General features: G+C 42.0%; 2 protein-coding genes and 1 pseudogene across 4 annotated transcripts in view; 1 reads left to right on the plus strand and 2 right to left on the minus strand.

The window, feature by feature from the left end:
* The window catches only part of LOC121937926 (drebrin-like protein B), a 10,972-nt gene extending 4,210 nt beyond the window's left edge, over window positions 1-6,762 (plus strand). For both annotated transcript variants that reach the window (XM_088071337.1, XM_088071336.1), the window contains 11 exons: window positions 306-446; window positions 1,110-1,187; window positions 1,270-1,421; window positions 1,510-1,564; window positions 2,731-2,796; window positions 3,288-3,399; window positions 3,539-3,787; window positions 3,894-3,947; window positions 4,622-4,716; window positions 5,623-5,692; window positions 6,018-6,762. In XM_088071337.1, coding sequence (XP_087927463.1) covers window positions 306-446; window positions 1,110-1,187; window positions 1,270-1,421; window positions 1,510-1,564; window positions 2,731-2,796; window positions 3,288-3,399; window positions 3,539-3,787; window positions 3,894-3,947; window positions 4,622-4,716; window positions 5,623-5,692; window positions 6,018-6,154 — 1,209 coding nt within the window. In that variant the 3' untranslated portion in view covers window positions 6,155-6,762. The remainder of the gene's footprint in view (window positions 1-305; window positions 447-1,109; window positions 1,188-1,269; window positions 1,422-1,509; window positions 1,565-2,730; window positions 2,797-3,287; window positions 3,400-3,538; window positions 3,788-3,893; window positions 3,948-4,621; window positions 4,717-5,622; window positions 5,693-6,017) is intronic.
* Window positions 6,763-15,275: 8,513 nt separating this feature from the next.
* LOC148186255 (uncharacterized) lies at window positions 15,276-17,678 on the minus strand (annotated as a pseudogene).
* A 1,293-nt stretch (window positions 17,679-18,971) lies between these two features.
* Window positions 18,972-20,000, minus strand: part of npy8ar (neuropeptide Y receptor Y8a) — a 19,879-nt gene continuing 18,850 nt past the window's right edge. For both annotated transcript variants that reach the window (XM_088071047.1, XM_088071048.1), the window contains exon 5: window positions 18,972-20,000. This exon is cut by the window's right edge and continues 116 nt beyond it. In XM_088071047.1, coding sequence (XP_087927173.1) covers window positions 19,666-20,000 — 335 coding nt within the window. In that variant the 3' untranslated portion in view covers window positions 18,972-19,665.

The raw sequence follows: 20,000 nt of genomic DNA on the forward strand, positions 1-20,000 counted from the left end.
TTGGAAGTCTTCATTTGAGGACACCGGGACTTTATTATCACCTCGTTTTAGGACGTTGGGACTTTAATTTTGTCTTTTTTGAGGGTTAATAAAGTCCTGATGTCCTCAAATGTTAATTAAAAATAAACCCAATGTCCCCATATGAGAACATCATTTATTTTGTCCAAAACTACAAACTGTTGAAAAACAAAGTTTAGTTTTTTTCTCTCTATCAGGTCCGTCTGATCTTAAATATCTATAAGAAATAAAAATGCTCACCAAACTGAAGCTGAAGTCTCAGGAGGACAACGTGTCTTTGACCGCAGGGCGCCCATGTGACCATAAACGCCCGCGGAGACGAAGACGTGGAACCGCAGATCATCCTGGAGAAAGTGGCCAAAGCGTCCGGAGCCAACTATAACTTCCACAAACAGACGGAGAGCAGAGACGCTCCCAGAGGACCTGTGGTGAGAGGACACACGGGACTCCTTAAGCTTTTTCTGTGACTTTATAAAATACATTTTTGATTTATTTTTTTCTTTAAAAAACTTTGGTAATTATTTTTTTGTTTTTTTTAAATTCCCCTTTTTGGCATTTTTTCCTCCAAACTTTTGGTGATTTTTTATTTTCCTGAAAGATTTTAGCTCATTTTTATTCTTCACACATTTCTGCCATTTGTTTTTAATTTTTGCTGATTTTTAAAGAAAAAAATTGGGCTTTTTTTCTTTAAAAATGTTTAACAATAGTTTTACTTTACCATCGTTTGGAATTCTTTAAAGTGACATTTCTTTTTAATTTTAGCTTTTTTTTTTAAGAAGAACATTTGGTGATTACTTTTCTACAAAGGTTTTTGGTATTATTTGTTCAGAATAATGATGATGATAATAATAATAATAATAATAATAATAATAATGATAATAATAAACTTTATTTATATAGCACTTTTCTTAACAAAAGCTCCAAAATGGGCCCCACATACACGTCGGCTGATTCTGTGTTTTTGTGGTGTGAACCACACTGATGTCTAAAATACGAAATTGCCTATAAAAGCAGTTTGTAGGAAAGGATTGTTTGAATGATGCAGCAGAATAAACTCAAACATGTGGGCACGTTGTCCTCTGCCCTGACAGGGTTCAGTGTATCGGAAGACTAACGCCGTGGAGGAAATTCAACAAACCAGAAAGGACGACTTCTGGGAACAAACTCAGGTTTCCCTTCACATCCTCCCCGAGTGTCTGAGTTTACAAACCCAGTGTTGTCTCATTTAAATGACTGAAGTGTGTCCTCCAGAGGGATGAGGAGGCGCGTCGCCGGCAGGAGAACCAGCGGGCGGAGCAGGAGAGGCAGGAGCTGGAGAGGGAGAGGAGGGAGCTGGAGGAGAAGCAGGCGAAGGAGAGGGAGAGGAGAGCGAAGGAGAGAGCTCAGCAGATCGAGCAGGACAGGTGAGTCCAACAAACAACAACAACAACAACACGTAAACAAAGAGTCGGAGTCACTGATCGGTGCTTTTCTGTCCGTCTGATGTTGAAGGATTTATCAGAAGCAGAGAGAAGAGGAGGAGCGGGAGAGGGAGCAGCAGCGGCAGGTAAAACCATCCATGAGGACAAAAGGTAGAAGGTAGATTTATGAGTATTTTTTTAACAAAGTTCATAAAATGAAATTAAAATTTGCCCTGGATTCTGCTACGTCTTTGGAGTTGAAGGATGAGTTGATTAAAACCAGCAGTTGCTATTAAAATTATGTCCTGTTGGCTCTGAACAAGGTCCGTCCATCCAGTGCAACAGCTGTGAAGACGCAGCTTGATCCGGGATGTTAGGGGTTAACATGTCTCTGTGAAGACGCAGCTTGATCCGGGATGTTAGGGGTTAACATGTCTCTTGGTAGAGGACAGCTCTCGGTCAGTCGGTCAGCCTCGCCCTGATGCCGGCTCTCCTCCCTCTGTTTGTCTTTCGGTCGCTCCCCTCTGGTCTGACTGGCCGCTCGGCGTATGCCATTGTTGGAGATCCTCTCACAGTCTGCTGCATTCAGTCAAAAAAACCACACAACTTTTCCCGATGTTGATAAGCGCTTCTATATTGTTGAAAAGTTGTGCTTCAGCAGAAGAGGCCATGGAGTCAAAAAATAATAATAGAAAATTTCAGCACAAAAGTAGCGAGGATTTGAGGAGGTACCGGCTGCTGCATCTTCATGCGCCGCTGTCGTCGCAGCATTCATGATGCAGAACACAGAATAAAGTGCTGGAGAGTTTTGCTTGAGTGGCGAAGAACAATCTGACAGACGGACCGAGAGGCTGAGTTTATACGCTGGCTGAGAGTAATCAGGAACAGGTGAGGTGTCTCGATGAGGTAGGCGTGGCTTGTGCTGAGGAGCGGGAAAACCAGGTGAATGGAAAATTACTGACGGAAAATGAAACATTACGGTTAATTACACCTTTATCCATCAGCTCTATCAGTTATTATAACTCGCTCTGAAGCTCATATCTGAGATTTCAAACTCTACTAAAATGAAATCTGAGGGGGTGTCAGGTGGCTATTAATCTTCTGTCCTGTCCACTAAAGGCAAAAATGCCCCAAAAAATCATCTTAAAAAAAAAAAAAGAAATCTGATGAAACACAGGGACCAGAGCGGCGTTGCTTTAAGAATACCTCACCCCTGAAATTTTGTTTAGGCCTACCACTTCATCGCTCTGAATTCTTGAAGAAAAATGTTTTGCTCAGAAAACAGACAGATAACATCGTGTGTGTGTTTCAGAACCAGCCGGAAAACGGATACAAGAAGTCTGGCACCAGCTCCGCAGCATCGGTGCAGAAAGCTAACGTGAGTACGATGGATGCACGGACATTAACTCAGTAAACTAACACCTAAAAAAGCTACGTGGCCTTGGTAAAATCGTGCAAGGTAAATACGATCAGGGTGGATGTCACTTGGCTAGCTTGCTAATATCTCACCAGCTAACGTGATACGTGATACTAGTTCAGGTTTCCGGCAAACAGCGTTGATCAATAAAAGGGAACGCAGACGTCGGAGTTACGAAAGTTCAAATGAGACGTGTAAACTAAACTAAGTTCTTACTGTAAGTGCCACACGGGTCAAATTATCACACGTTGCATCAATTTTGGATTTATTGATCGTATATCGTACAGAGGGCAAAATTATCGCACAAGTAGGATAATTATCGTATATGTAGCAACACCGTACCTTCCTGAGATTTCACCGGTAGGCCTACGTATGTGATGGCACCAAAAACTGAGACATGTTAACACAAGGGAATATTCCTACACTCGTTTTTATATTCTGATCATCCTCAGGAGGCCCGATCGCTGATTTCTCAGAGGTCGTTTAACCCCAGAGACATATTCAGACAGAGGGAGCAGAGCTTTGAGTCCAACGAGCGACCGTCTCCCTCTGCATCCAGACCAGGTGAAATCTACAGACATAACCAGACGGGTGTATATTCGTGATTATGACTGATGTTGGTTAGAAATATCCTCAATGAAAACATCATATTCACGTCTAATATTTTCTAGAGTTTGACTTTGATTTTCGTGTTGTCGCTCAGGGAAGCTGCAGAGTCCGTTTTTATCCCAGAAATCCTTCGAGAGAGAAACTCCGCTGCAGCCTCAGTATCCAGCTGCGACGCCCCTGTCCCCCGTCTCACCTGAGCCGTCTCACTCACCTGTCCCGGCTGATATCCCGTCCTACTCCATGCACCCTCTGTCTCCTGTCTCACCTGTGCTGTCTCACTCACCCGCTCCAGCTGTCTCACCGACACCACCGGAGGCGACGGGCTCACCTGCTGCAGCTGCAGGTCAGTTTCTGCTCCGCGTGGACGACATTCGAACATGACGGTCCATCAGAAAGGTGACCAGCTGTCCGGACGTGTCTCTGTCTCTGTCTCTGTCTCTGATCCACAGACGCTGCTAACACTGAAGAGGAGGACTGGTCAGATGAGTTTGATGACGATGCAGGTATGATGTCCTCTGACGCCGAGCAGTTTCAGCTGTGAAGCTCAGCTAACAGACTTGGCGTGCAGTCGAGCGCTGAACATTTTTAATTCATCATGAAAACAAACTGATTCACGCTGGGAATCTTTTTTTATGCTTTGTTTGAAAAAACCGTGAGAATGCATTAACCCTTTTCAACCTGAGCAAACTGGTTTGATTTCTTTCAAATACGTAGACAGAAGGCAGCAAAGGCTACCAAAAGTATTTGTTTTTATATATTCTGTTATTTCTCTCTAACATAATTTTAATTCTAACGTTACCATAATAATAATAAATATAGTTTTGGAACATTTTACCCTATTTTTGTGATAATTTTCCAATAATCCTCATGTCTTTTTAAAACTATTTTTAAGGTAATTTCTAACATTTCTTGTTGCATTTTAATATTTTTTTGCAATTGGACATTGGACATTTCTTGCCAAGCTGGTCAAAATCAAAAGACGTCAAATCAGTCTGCTCCGGTTTCAAAGTGTCTCGTGAAAGTCGTCTGAACGCAGCACAGAAAAGTGATGTTGATCAGGTTTCAAAGGGTTAAAAAGTAAAATCCTGCTTCTACATGAATGCTTGAGTCATCTCAGGTCATATATATACATTTTTATATTTTAATACTTCCATCCATGAATGTCTTGGACCTGCAGAGGACAGTGCAGCTGCTGCAGAGGACCTGTACGAGGCGCCGCGTCCATCAGCGGGGACAGAGGACGACCTGTATGAAAACGTCTACGTCTCCACAGTGAGTCCCCCTGTCCTTTACTCTGCTGTCTTCACTGAACGCTGATTACAAGTACTTTACATAAGGACAGTGTTGCAGCACGTAGTACGTCAGTGAGTACTTACAATACATTTCTACTCCACATTTCAGGGGCAAATATTGATATTTTGCATATTTTTATATAAAAAACTGAGTAAAAGACAAATTTCTCCTCTGAACTTCTCAAATGTTTCAAATATTTTCCAGAACCCAAAGCTGTTTTTTCCTTTTTCCATACCGAGCACACAGACAGGATGTTGATATCAATCTGGATGTCAAACACGCAGAATAGAGCTGCGTTCTCTTAAGAACATTTTACTTTTAAAAAACCATTTGACTGAAAAGTCAGTTCATGCCTAGTTCATACAAGGAGTACAGTTAAGTATTTGGCATCTATGAACTGATTTTGACTCTTGATGAAAGTGTGACTTTTTAAATAATGTAAAAATTTCAATTTTGTTTTCTTAGATACTTTCCCAAAGTATGTGTGTGTGAAATTTCGTATTTTTACAAAGCATATTTTCAAAACTTCTTAACATTTTTGCCCAGATATTATAAATACTGCAACATTTAATAAACACAATGCAGCATTTTTCCTCATTTTCAAATCCTGACTTTGACTCTTGCTACAAATTTTTACTGTTTAATACTTGCCTAAAGTTTGTACTAAATTTGAAGCCTTCGACCAATCACCTGGTTCAGTCTGGCCAGAAGAACCACCTGGTTATGTTTACAAACAGATGTGTTTTGGCTTAAAATACAAAGTGTTGGTGGCACTATCTCAGGAGAAAATACAGCAATGTACAAAAAGAACAACATTCCCAACATTATCTGCTGGGCTGTTTAGATAAAATGAGCTGATTTTTTAAGTGTGTTTTCAATGTTTAGGACAGAGAGCAGCATGTGGAGAGCAGAGAACAGGACATCAGTGCCAGAGCTCTTTACGACTACCAGGCTGGTAAGTCCACAAACGCACAAACACCAGACTCTTAAACGCTGCTGCTCGTCTTACCGTCTTGCTGCTGCTCGTCTTACCGTGTTGCTGCTGCTCGTCTTACCGTCTTGCTGCTGCTCGTCTTACTGTGTTGCTGCTGCTCGTCTTACCGTGTTGCTGCTGCTCGTCTTACTGTGTTGCTGCTGCTCGTCTTACTGTGTTGCTGCTGCTCGTCTTACCGTGTTGCTGCTGCTCGTCTTACTGTGTTGCTGCTGCTCGTCTTACCGTGTTGCTGCTGCTCGTCTTACTGTGTTGCTGCTGCTCGTCTTACTGTGACTCTGCTCCAAAGCCGATGACACTGAGATCACCTTTGACCCCAACGACGTCATAACGGGGATAGAGATGGTTGACGAGGGCTGGTGGAGAGGATACGGACCTGACGGACACTACGGCATGTTCCCCGCCAACTACGTGGAGCTGCTGTAGCCATCATCCCTCTCTTCATGTTAGCACTGTAGAAACTGAGGGCACGGACAGGAAGTGGGTTAAAATAACAAGTATTTCTCTTATGCCAGCTTGTTTGTTGTTGTCACGTTAAAGGTAAACGCAGATTTTTTTCAAACAGGATCGTTTTTTCTCACGTTTTTGTGTCTGAGTGACTGATAGGAACAGCAGTCTTATTTTCTGCTAACAAGGAGCCTCGCTCTTAAATCTGCAGAGGCGACGGGATGCAAAACGATGGAAACATCGGTGAGAGTTGGACAGAAGAGTTTCAGTGACAGTTTTAAAGGTTTTAAAGGTTTCTCTGCAAGATTTCAGAATGAAACTCTTCCTTTGGTGAGACTTGGACACAAAAAACAGCAGAACAAGTGAAAGGTTCAGAAAAAAATAGATTTTTATCATTTAATTTCTCTGTCAGAATTATTTGCATGATGCCGTTCCCATCACACACTGTGACACAGAAACATGGAGAGAAAATAAAGTCCAGGTTGAAAAATAGAAAAGTTTCCCTTTTAAAAATTCATCAAATGTCTCATGTAAGATCACTGCATTCACGGGGTTGTAAAAATCACAATAAACTATAATCAAGTCTAGTAGAGTGATTTTTATTTTATTTTACTCCAAAACTAAGTCAGAACTCTCTTTATTTTATTTCATTTTACTTCAAACCTGGTTGATGACTTATTCATTTTTATTTATTCATTTTTGTTTTTAAGTTGTGAATTCTCGTCTGAGACAGCACGGCTATTTCCTGACGCAGGGCAAGTTTACACATTAAAAAAATACGTGAGCATATCAGAAGATTTGATGAATATTGCATGATTTGTTTTTATTTCTTATAAATGAATCCTTTAAAAAACTTTTTCTCTTGGTTAGACATAATTTGTCCCATTTATTTATATACCAGCTTCAAAACCCTTTGAGTACTTTGTTAGAGCATAAATAATATAGTGTATATATACTAGTACTACATGTCTCTATGAAAGTATTTGCGTTTCTTCTTTTTGATTCTGTCATAAAAATGTTCTCATATGGTCTTTAGTTGGCTCTGAGCAGACGTCTCCACATAGAATAAACCTCTTACTTCTATGTAATATTTATGATAGCTGAAGGCTCCTGATACAGATTTGTTCATATTTATATTAATATTATTTGCTGAGTTTTGAGGGTATTTGGTATCAAATTCCTAAAATAAAGTAATTTTTTCATCAAAAAATTAACAAAATTCTTCTGACACAAGCAAAATACACAAATACCACAAAATTAGACTACATTTTAATGAAATAAGCATCATCATCCTCTGCCGCTCTTCCTGAGGTTTCTTCCTTTTTTTCCCCGTTTCAGGGGTTCTTTTTCGGGGGTTTTCCTCGGGTGATGTGAGGGTCTGAGGGCAGAGGGATGTCGAACACTGTAAAGCCCTCTGAGAGAAACCATGTTTTGTGATAATGGGCTCTATAAATAAAATTGACTTGACTTGAATATAGTATGTGGAAAAAAGTCAAAATTTGACCGCTCTATAAATAGCTCAAAACGACATAGAATAGCGTCTAGAGACGCGTTATAGTACACAAAGTGGGAATAAAGGCCAAAAGTCTCAGCATTAGTACTTTTACTGTAGAGTAAGAGTAGTGTTAATATTTTAATTGTCAGTATTTTCACAATTAGAGTTAGTACTTTTACTGTAACCAAGTATTTCTACCATGTATTATTAGAATTTTACAGTAACAGTATTTTTACTGTGTGGGGTTATCACTTTTACAATAACAGAGTATTTCACAGCGCAGGGTTAGTACTTCACTACAACCAAGTATTTCCACTGTGTATTATTAGAAGTTTACAGTATTAGAGTATTTCACACTGCAGAGTTAGTACTTCTACTGTGAGTATTTTCACACTGCAGAGTTAGCAGTTTTCCTGCAGTACATAAACGGAGTACTTCCTCGGCACAGGCAGCAGTGAGTACCTCAGCTGTGTACTTATATCAGAAGGCTGTTTGAAGTGATTTCCTCTCCGCCTCTCTGTGTTTTAATGAAATCTGAAATCATCAGGTGTCTGCAGGAAAACTGATGAGTCATAAACTGTCCAAAAACAAAAACACATTTTGACAAACCGTCTTGACCTGAGGACAGTTTAAATCTCGCGATGAGTGAGAGACACGCCGAGTCCTCACAGTCTTCACGGAAATATTCATAAAAAAATAAAACTTTACATAAAACACAAGAATTCATCCAGCAGCGACTCACCGACTCTGACGGTCCGATCCTCCGACAAACAGGAAGCTCGTCCCTTCCCCAAACAATCCGCGGTTACCATGGAGATCCACAGTCCTCTCCTGTGATTGGCTGTTCACCTGCCAGCAGTCAGCCGATTCCCCAAAAAACACCAAACAGCATTAAACCGCTCCGCTTCACGCGCGCCGACCCACGAGCTGGACCCAAGTGATCCAGGTGAGTCCAGGTGATCCAGGTGAGTCCAGGTGATCCAGGTGAGTCCAGAGCTGCGTGTCATCAGCAGTTCCTCTTCCTCTCCTTCACTTCCTCTCAGCCCCCGGTGTTACGTCACAGCTGACGTCGCACGGAGGTCACCTGCTGGCGGGGGGTGGAAATGAACCATACCTGCCCTCGTGCACTTTCAGCCCGACTGTCTGAGCAGCTGCGGGATCAGCGCTGATCCCGCAGCTGCTCGATCTTTTCACAACCCGTCAGAGACATAGAGCCTAATAACTAATCAATCAATAAACGAACACCTGCTGGCATGAGTCCCAACTAAACCCGAAACCCGCAGCGCTTCATTTTTTAACGGTTTGATTTTTTTTTTTTCTCAAAGATGTTTTTATTGAATTTTTTCACAAATACATGGTACAAATATAGAGTGGTGACAGGAAGTATGTAAAATGTACAGTCAAAAAAAGGCAAAAGAGAAAATCCTGTCCGTGCACAGTAGGGAGAGAATAAAAAACACAACACAGAACAAACCTTATCTAACCCACCCATCATTTCCAAGCCAGATGTTTACATAAAATAATCAATAGGACAAGTAGATCAATTGTACTTCATTCCTGGAGAGATACAAGTGACCGCTGGATGTCGGGTTCCAACCTAAAAAGGGTAAGGAGTAAGTAAAACAATAATAATAATAATAATATTAAAAAATAAAATAAAGTTAAATAAAGCAAAGAAATAAATATATGTATAAATTATGAACTCACACATTGACCAAAAGGAGGCATCGGAGAGGGGACTGATTTATACACTTGATATTGCCGACGTGAAAAGAGGGAACAAAGTGTGAGTAAGGGGTCAAATCCCTAGCTAGCTTGAAGGTTATGAAAGTATTCCAGAAAAGGTCCCCACACTTTTTGAAACTTTTCTTTGGAGTTACAAATTGAGTAGTGTATTTTTTCAAGGTTTAAGCAAGACATAACATCTCTCAACCACTGAGCGTGGGTGGGCGGGGCAGCATCCCTCCACCTCAGCAATATTGCACATCTGGCCAGGAGAGAAGCAAAGGACAGAGTTCGGCGTTTAGCTGTGGTCAGGCGCACATCGATGCCATTTGCAGTGCCAAAAAGAGCAATCAGAGGGTTGGGCTCCAAGTCCAAGCCGACAATTATCGACAAAGTTTGGAAGACTTCCCTCCAATATTTCTCCAAGCTAGGACAACTCCAAAACATGTGAATGAGTGAAGCCTCCTCTCGCTTACATTTGTCACAACAGGGATCTACATCTGGGTAATAGCGAGATACTTTTGATTTGGATATATGGGTCCTGTGTATAACTTTGAATTGTAACAGGCAGTGTCGGGCACAAAGAGAGGTTGAGTTAACCAATTTAAAAATGGTGTCCCACATGTCCTCAGACAAGGTTAGATTCAGATCTTGCTCCCATGCGATTTTAATGATGTTGAGTGGGGCCTGCCTCATGCCCAGCAGTTTATTGTAAATGATGGAGATCAAACCCTTGCGTGATGGTTGTAAATTAAGAAGTGCATCAACAATGTTCACAACAAGTGTCTGAGGGAAGTTTGGTATCTGACAGTAGAGGAAGTGTCTTATTTGTAGATACCTATAAAAATGAGACTTTGGGAGACTAAACTCTCTAGCCAGTTCCTCAAACGATACAAAACCGGTATCTGTGAAGAGATCTCTGAAGCGCTCAATACCCAGTCTCCGCCATTCCTGAAATGTTGGGTCCAGTAATGAGGGCTGGAAAAGATGGTTGGCAGAAATGGGACTCGAGAGGCAAAAATCAAAAAAGCCAAAGTGCCCCCTGAACTGAGCCCACACTCTCAGTGTGTGCCAGACAACCGGATTGTCTATGAGTTTATTTGGTGGGAGAGGGAGTGGAGATCCAAGAAGTGCTGGAACGGAGAAATTTTTAGCAGAACCCAACTCCATTGCCACCCATGAAGGGCAGTCAGATCGATTATGAAAATATGACCAAAAAGTAATACAGCGGATATTGGCTGCCCAATGGTAAAAACGAAAGTTAGGGAGCGCCATACCCCCCTCTCCTCTAGGCTTCTGGAGATGGACCTTATATAGCCGAGGGCGCTTGCCCTTCCATATATAGGATGATATAACAGAATCTAATGCATCAAAAAATGATTTGGGAATGAAGATCGGTATTGATTGAAAGATGTACAGAAATTTAGGGAGAATATTCATTTTGATGGAATTAATTCTGCCAACCAAGGATGTGGAGAGGGGTGACCGCTGTGTCAGGCACCGTTTTGTATGGTTTAACAGGGTGAGAAAATTTTCTTTTAAAAGGTGCTTGTACTTTTTCGTGATTGTAATACCAAGGTAAGTGAATTTGTTTTCCACAATCCTAAAAGGGAAATTAGAGTAGTCTGATGCCGGCGTCCCCTCACTGACAAAGAAAAGTTCAGATTTATTTAAATTTAATTTATATCCCGAGAACTGGCCAAAATCGTTCAGTAGAGACAACATGGCAGGTAGAGAGGTATCTGGACAGGAGATAAAGCTCAACAGGTCATCTGCATACAGGGCCACCTTGTGTTCGACTCCATTCCTCCATATGCCAGAAATATTCTTGCAGCTGCGGACTGCTATCGCCAATGGCTCTATGGCCAGGTCAAATAGTAGGGGGCTTAGGGGACACCCTTGTCGGGTTCCCCGGTGGAGGTTAAAGGGTTGTGACAACTGAGAGTTTGTGAGGACCGAAGCAGTGGGGCTTAAGTATAATAATTTGATCCAAGTGATAAAATTCGGGCCGAAGCCAAATTTTTTTAAAGTTGCAAATAAGTATGTCCACTCTATCCGGTCAAACGCTTTCTCCGCATCTAGAGAAAGGACACATTCAGGGGCCACGCCAGAGGGGAGATACAAAATATCAAAAAGTCGACGAATATTAAAATAGGAATACCGATTTTTGACAAAGCCCGTTTGGTCTTCAGATATGACAGACGGTAAGATGTTCTCCAATCTTCGGGCTAGAACTTTTGCCAAAATTTTAACATCAACATTTAATATCAACATTTAAGATTGGCCTATATGAAGAGCACTCCGTCGGATCCTTGTCTTTTTTTGCAATAAGGGTGATGCATGCCTCATAAAATGATGTTGGATGCTTGGCCTGCTTGAATGAGTCAGACAACACTGTGCTTAGCTGCGGAGAGAGTAGTGAGGAAAATGCCTTAAAAAATTCTACGGGAAACCCGTCGGGCCCCGGGGATTTTCCTGACTGCAGCGAGGAAATAGCAGCATCTATCTCCTCTTTTGTTATGGATTCGTCTAGTCTCAATTTGCTGTTGGGGGAGAGCGTGGGAATATTTAACTGGTTCAAAAAATTATCCATTAATTTAGTATTATTCGGGAATTCAGAGGTGTAGAGTTGGGAATAGTAATTCCTGAATGTGTCATTAATCCTTGCGTAATCAGAAGTAACGTTACCATCCTCCATTTTAATATTTGTAATATGCCCCTTTGCTTTGAGTCCTCTCAGCTGGTTAGCTAATAATTTCCCCGATTTTTCACCATGAATATAGAACAGACTTTTACTTCTCAAAAGTTGGCGTTCAATGGGATAAGTTGAGGTCAAATCAAATTTGGTTTGAAGCTCCACTCACATTTTGTATAAGTCTGGGTTTTTAACTTGAGCATATTGTTTGTCTATTTCCTTAATTTGGTTGGCTAATTCTAATCGTTCTTCGTGAGCCTTTTTTTTTCATATTTACAGTATAGGAAATAATTTGTCCCCTAAGGTACGCCTTAAGAGCATCCCAGACTATTAGACTAGGTGTGTCTGGGGAGATATTTGTCTGAAAGAAGAAGGATATATGTTCTTCCATACATTTCACAAAATCATTGTCTGACAGGAGAGTTGAATTAAAGCGCCAGTGTTTTTTAACTCGAGGAAGGTCAGGTAGCTCCAGAGATAGTACAACAGGAGCATGATCTGATATTACTATGCCCTGATAAGCACAGGAACGCGCCAATGGTATCAGTTCATTGTCAATGAGGAAGTAATCAATTCTAGTAAAGGAATAAAAAGGAGTACGCTCTCTTATTTGGATGGAGGAGACGCCACACATCAGAGACGCCAAAATCAGATAGAAAGGACCGAATGAGTGAGGCAGACCTACTAACTGAGTTTGGGTTGGTGGAGGAACGGTCCAGCACGGGATCTAACCAGCAGTTAAAATCCCCCCCAAGTATAAGCGAGTATGAGCTCAGATCCGGGAGAGAGGCAAAGAAGCGATCAAAGAAGCCTGCATCGTCTATATTTGGAGCATAAACATTGGCGAGCACCATCTTTGTATTATATAACTTCCCTGAGACAATGATGAAACGGCCATTGATATCTGATACAACATTGTGATGCACAAAAGGAATATTTTGGTCAACAAGAATTGAAACCCCCCTGGCCTTTGCTTGGAATGAGGACTGGAAGTGCTGCCCCGCCCACCGCCACATCAGGCGAGCATTATCAGAACCACGAATGTGTGTCTCTTGCAAAAAAACAAATGCTGCCTTAAATTGCTTTATATGAGAAAATACCCTCCTCCTCTTAACAGGATGATTTAAACCCTTGACGTTCCAGCTAACAAAGTTTAGCGATCTATCCACTGTCTTCAACTAAAGGTGCAGGATGATAAGTACAAATGATATCAAAACTCCAGGAACATAAAGGACTTAATGAACCAAAAGAGACCTGTGCATGGCTGATGTAAGCTAATAAATCAATACTGGCATTGGAAAAACCACCCTTTTGCCCACCCACCCAATATTTTCAACTCCTTATTTTAGAGTTAAAGTGCACTCAACACTCCTAGGTCCACATTTGAACTATATTTAAAAGTACAAACAGACGGGACGCGGTCTCCATCCGGGGGCCGGTTTTGCTGTTAGCGAGCGATGGGCTCTGTCGATCTCGGGTGGTGAAGGAAGTGTTTCTTTTCCAAAAACTTCGCACAGCAGATCGGAGAAAAAAGCTGTAGGTCGCCCACCTTCAATAGACTCGGCCAGGCCCAGGATGCGGATGTTCTGACTCCTGCTGCGACCCTCCAAGTCGACGACTTTAGCCGCTAGCTTGGAGTTGCTTTCTTGCAGGCTAGAGCAAACATTTTCTAGTTCACCGACACGTTGGCTCAGGTCCTCCGAGGCGAGCTCGAGAGACGAAAGACGCTGACCGTGTTCGTTAACTGTGGAGCAGATCTGGTCGAATTTGCTTTCCAGTTGGTTGAAAGAGGTTTTAAAGTCAGCAGCTAGCGCCTGTCTGTGCTGGTCAAGTAGCTCAGAGATAGCCTCCATGGTTAAGCTAGCGGTTTGGTCGTCTTTTTTCCCTGACTTGTCGCGGTGCGAAGTCATTTTGAAGCGAACATGGGTTAAGGGAAAAGAAATTCAATATGAATGACCCAGATTGCAAAATAAAGGAGTGAATGAGTGAAAAAGAAGCAGAGTAAGCAGGAGCTCTCGCGTGTCACGTCTACTCCATGCGGCAGCCGACCGGAAGTCCCCAACGGTTTGATATTTGAAGCATTTATCACTTTATGGCTTTTTTTTAGGAACCTGAGAGTGTTTCGGGGTGTTTTCATCACTGTAGCACTTATTTTTACTCAAAGCACTGACACAATTATTTTTAAATGATTTTATATTTTATTTATATGTTTTAATAAAAATAATAAGAAGAAGAACTTAATTTATAGCACTTTTAAAAACAGACGTTTGCAAAGTGCTTTAACAGACAAAGCAAAGACAGGAAGTCAGGAAATACACAAAATAAACATCAACAGACAGATAAAACTAACACAAGAAGTCAACAAGAAATAAGCAAATGAAATGAATAAAAGTGAGAAAACTGGCAGATAACGAGGCAGCCAAAGCACTGAATTCACCAAGTTTTAGAAAAAGACATAAGAATAAATAAATGAATTAATAATGGCGACGTCACATAAAAACAAGTCCGTTAGAGATTTTAGGAGCGATTGAAAAGACATCACTGATCCTGCGAGTCTATAGTCTGCGAGTTATATTTGAAATGTGATGTTTTATTATTATTATAATTCTAAGCAGTTTTTTTCAGGCAATCATTTTTAAATTCATTTTTAATTTTTTTATATCTTGTTTCTGTTTGGTGTTCCATAGTGGGGTTTTTTTTGGGGGGGGTTTGTGCTAATTTTCAGGTAATTTTCTTGTACTTTTATACTAATTTCTTCCTAATTTCTGTGTCATCTCCTCTTAAGTTTATGGCTGCCATCCTGCCACGTCTTTGAAAGAAATTGAGCCAATTTGAGCGTAAAGCGGTTGAGCCTGTCAGTCGTCTGCAGAGACGCCGTTCGTTGGCTCCCTCTCATGTTCGATCATTTAAACCACACAGTTCGTCACAGCTTCACATGAACCATCAGTCACGACTGAATCTCTGAAAAAACTCAAACTGTTTCAGTCACAAAGAAAAACAGACGATTTTTAAAGAAACTTCCGAAGACTCAAAAAGCTGCAAACTGACTTCATCAATCGGAGATTTTATTCAAGATTCACCGCAAATATTTCAATCACTAAAAATGCAGCTTGTTAAAACATAAATGAAATCTGAAATATTTGATCATTGCAAGCATGAATGTGCACGAAAGGATTCGTCATCAGAGTAACTGAAAGAGATTCACAAGAAATAAACGTGCACAAAGAAAGCACAGGAAAATGAAAGTTGCAGGTGGTATTTTTCGGGGTCCAAGCAGAGTTCAAACATTTGAGCCCTCGTTTCTTTTTGAACTGACAGGAAGGAAAACGCGATGAGGCTGCGAGCGTCGCTGCTTGGACTCTGAATGAAAGTATTTCTGTACACGTTAGTTTGTGATACGGAGGATGCTGTACTCCACGTTAACCAGCAGGGGGCGTAGATAGGCCGTATATAACGCTTTTCTATGCACTCAAAGAAGCTTTACATAAAATGAAAAAATACAAACAAATACAGATTCAAAATAGAAAATACAAAATACACGAACAGAGCAAATACAAGAACAGAATTCAAAGACAAAACTGAGATGACGTGGCAGCTCAGATTTAGAGTGACCATCGATGGAGGACAGAAGTCCTGGGAGGAGGATTTTGTTTGGTTTTTATGTCCGTGAGAAAACCAAACCAAACTGTTCTCTGATCTGCTCAGTGAAGATCCTGCCGTTCAACTACCAGAACAACACAGTCATGAAATAGTTTCCACGAATTACTCATTTCAGATGAAAAAGGGGATCAGTTTCATTTAATTTTCCTGGCGCAGTTATTACATCATCATCATCATCATCATCGCTTTTGATAGATACAGACGCACATTAATCAGCTGGTCGTTTTTTTCAGCTCGCAGCGACGATGTTCGTCTGCTTCCTCTTTCCCGTAAATGCTCCTCCGGCAGCTGACATGTCGTACCGCAGAGCTGCTTTCGCTCCTTCATCTTCATCCATTCGTCGTTTCATCTCTTCCAGTTTCTGGATCTTCTCTGTCTCCTCTCTCCTTCATCTTCTCAATCAGGAGGTCCAAGTGGACATGAGCGGACACTGAGTTAACCTTCGATCTGCTCCAGTCTGACCACATGCTGGCAGGCTTCGTCCAGACTCTGGTCCTTTTTTTTCTTCACTTTTTCTACTTCCCTCTTCAGAGCTGCCAAACGTTCGATGTCTTCTCACACTCTGCTTTTCCCTTCTCATACTTGGCCTTCACGTCTTGTAGAGTCTTTTTGACTCTTCTGGTCTTGGTCACACGAATCCATTTTTCTTTCACATGAGCTGATACAGGACTGAAGTGCAGCGGCCGTCTTCCATGACCTCACATGATTCGGGACTCCGGGCCAGCGTGCATCCAGGATCGTGACAGTTTTTTTAAACTGTCACCAACAACCAGCTCCCACCATCGACACATACTTTATCTTTGTAGGCCTCATCGTCGTCTCCAGGGAAGTTCTCGTTGTTCTTCATCTCTTCTTCATGTCTCTTCAGAGCTTTCTCAGTCTGCTGGGTTTCTGTCTGTTTAAGATCAAGGAACTCGATCCTCTCCTGCAGGTTTTGGATGCAGGCTGTCAGGCTGACTCGCTCCGTTGTCATTTCGTCTGCCATTTGAAGGACTCTTGTGTCTTCTGTCCTGTCTTCACCCTGGCGGTTATCAAACAGGAAGTGCACAGGCTGACTCTTCTCATTTTTGGCACACTTCATTTTTGCATCTTTGAGGGCTTTCAGAGCATCTTTAGGTCTGACTCCATCTGAGTGTGTGACGAGGACGACAATGTTCCTCTGCATGTTTTTTCCAAACAGAGACAGCACTGAATCAAAGACGTACGTCAGTCGATGCACACTCGCCGTCATCACCAGACCGACTGCACTGATCTCATGAACGTCTGAGCGGAACAAGTCCAATAATGTCTGTCTGACCATCGCAGCATGTTCGATTCCTCTGGTGTCTCCGTATTCAGGAGTATTGATGATGGTCAGAGAGAGGGGCGGAGTTTTACCTTCAAAACCAAAGATCTCGTACACGATCACATCTGGTGTTTACATTTTTGACCTTCAAAAATGTTTACTTTTCTTTAAATTTTCTTTTTTTTTATTTTGAAGAAAAAAATGTGACTGTCCAATTTTTTGTAGAAATTATTTTGCCCTTAAAAAATTATGGTGATTTTCAAAGAAAAATAAGCTTTTGGGGGGGCTTTTCTGCTGGTTTTTGAAGAAAAAGTTTGGGTGGGTTCTTTTTTCTTTCACGTTTTTTTATTCAAATGGGAAGTAAACACTGGAGTCCTCAGTGAAAGTCCTGCGTTTGTTGAATCTATTCACCGCCCTGTGGCTCCTGTGCTCACCGTCCTGCAGCAGGAAACGCAGCGTCTCCCGAAAAAACAGCAGTTTCGTAGTTAGTGGGTGTTTAACCGTGGTCCGCAGCTCTGCATGCAATTCCTCTCTCCTCGGTGTCACGCTGTCCACCGTCCACTGTCCCTGGTCCACCGTCCCCACCACCTCCTGAGGACAGTCGGCTCAGAGATGACGGCAGAAACACTGAAATGAGACGCATGAGACAGACGAACAGGCAAACGTGTTTGTTCTGCAGATTTTCTGCCACTGACTGTTTGTGTGTGTGAGTGTGTGTGTGCATGTTATTATGTGCATGTGTGAGTGTGTGTGTGTGCATGTTATTGTGTACATGTGTGAGTGGGTGTGTGTGTGTGTGTGTGTGTGTGTGTGTGTTATAATAGAGCCATGGTGTGTGAGGTGATCAAAGAGCTGCTCTCACAAAAATAAGTGTGCCACATTTCATGCCAGCCTGAAGAAATGTGTCTTCACTCTGTGTGTGTGTGTGTGTGTGTGTGTGTGTGTGTGTGTGTGTGTGTGTGTGTGTGTGTGTGTGTGTGTGTGTGTGTATGTGCCATCTCAGGTAACCAAGGAAACGGGAGCCGAGTGGCAGCAGTGTTTGGCGTCATGCAGAGACAGAGAAGTGTGTGCGTGTGTGTGTGCACTAAATGTTGATTCTTTTTATAAATCAGACTCGTTCTGATGTACGCAGAGTGAGACACACACACACGCACACACACACACACACGCACGCGCACACACACACGCACACACACACACACACGCACGCGCACACACACACACACACACACACACACACACAGATGCTCCTGCAGCCGAAACCTCCTCCTCTCTGTGAATTAGAGGATTTCTGGAGCTCGAGATTCAAATGAGACACATCATCAGTCGCAGTCGTCGTCTCCGTCCCCCGCGTCCCTCTCGTTCCCCCCGTCCTCCTCGTCTTCATGTCCTCTTCATGTGAAAGTCAGCTGGTCGGTCGCTGCTGTCTGATGTTGAGCTGCACGTTTTAGACTCAGAGTTCCTCTCTGATCCGCTCTGAACTGTTTCTAAGCCCGAGGGGAAAAGGACTGAAACTCCCAGGATGCATTTCAGTAAGAAACGCGATTTCTACAGCCCACCTCAGATTCTGTTAAAGGAAATCTTTGCTCACAAAATGATTTAAAGCATCGAAAATAAACATTTAAATTGATAAACAATTACATAATTAAATGCCTAAATAAATGAGTCCCTAATTATATAATTTATTCCTTCATAAATATATAATTATATAATTAAATGCCAAAATAAAAAAAATACAAAAATAATGACATAATTGAATGCATAAATGAGGTAATAAATACATAAATTTAATACTTATTTTTCACCATAAATAAATATATAATTAGAAAGAAATGCATATTTAAATACCTATACTAATATTATAATAATAATTGAATGCTTAAATATATTAATAATTAATTTATTGATTTTAATTAATTGTCTCCAGAAATAAACATATAACTACATAAAAAAAATAATTTCTTAAATAAAGAAATAAACAAATCTGTAACGTAATGCTCAATAAAAATATAAATACATAAACGATTATACAATTGAATGCTGAAATACATAAATGGTTACGTAACACTGATATATTTACATCAAAAGAAAAAATAAACTGACAATCACATCAAAAGTGACATGCTTAAATGTTTAGATAAACAGGTGGATAATAATTCTGTAATTTATTGCTTAATTGTCACCATGAATAAATACAGAATTACATAAAGGATCGTCTTATTAAATAATTACATATTTGTAAAAGTTTGGTTATTTTCTGACTTTTTGTCGAAGGACTGAGAGACGTGGACCTCTGTGTCGGCGCTCAGACGGACGTCGTCCTGCGGCGGTCAAAGTGTCGGCACGTCCCAACTTCGTAAGAAACTCACGACGAAAATATCAAATATCAGTTTATTGACACAAACGACGGACAAAAAACCAAATGCTCTGAACTCAAGTCCTTGTTCCCCAAAACCACCTGGACCTGGACTCTCTCAGTCTGTATTGGACCGGTGGCGTTGTGCTGACTGACGGTCAGTCCCGCTCGGAGACCCGGAGCGCCATCAGCTGCAGTCCATCCTGGAGACGTCCTGCTCCTGGACAGTCTGACTGTGCCTGGAAAGTTTTGGGGGGCGGGTGCACTGCCGGGCTCAGAGGGTGAAGCTGTTGGCGGGGACGCATTTGAGCGGGACCACGGAGCCGATCTCTGCTCTGGGCGACATGGAGCCCGCCCTATTGATCGAGGTCGCCTTGGTGACGGCGTCGCTGCCCACCGTGGAGAGCGGGAAGCTCTCGTAGCTCTCGGCGGCGCGGCGCCCGCACCGGCAGCGCTGCAGCGTGGACTTGAGCTCGCGCTGGAAGTTGCTGTTGAGGAAGCCATACACCACGGGGTTGATGCAGGTGGACGCCATGGCGGTCAGGTGGCAGGCGGAGAAGACGGCGTCGTGCTGGCAGTCGGGCAGGGCCTGGTGGTGCCAGTCGAACA

This window comes from Plectropomus leopardus, chromosome 20 (genome assembly GCF_026936395.1).
Source record: "Plectropomus leopardus strain MGB_pleo_1.0 chromosome 20, ASM2693639v1, whole genome shotgun sequence".
Lineage (NCBI taxonomy): Eukaryota > Metazoa > Chordata > Actinopteri > Perciformes > Serranidae > Plectropomus > Plectropomus leopardus.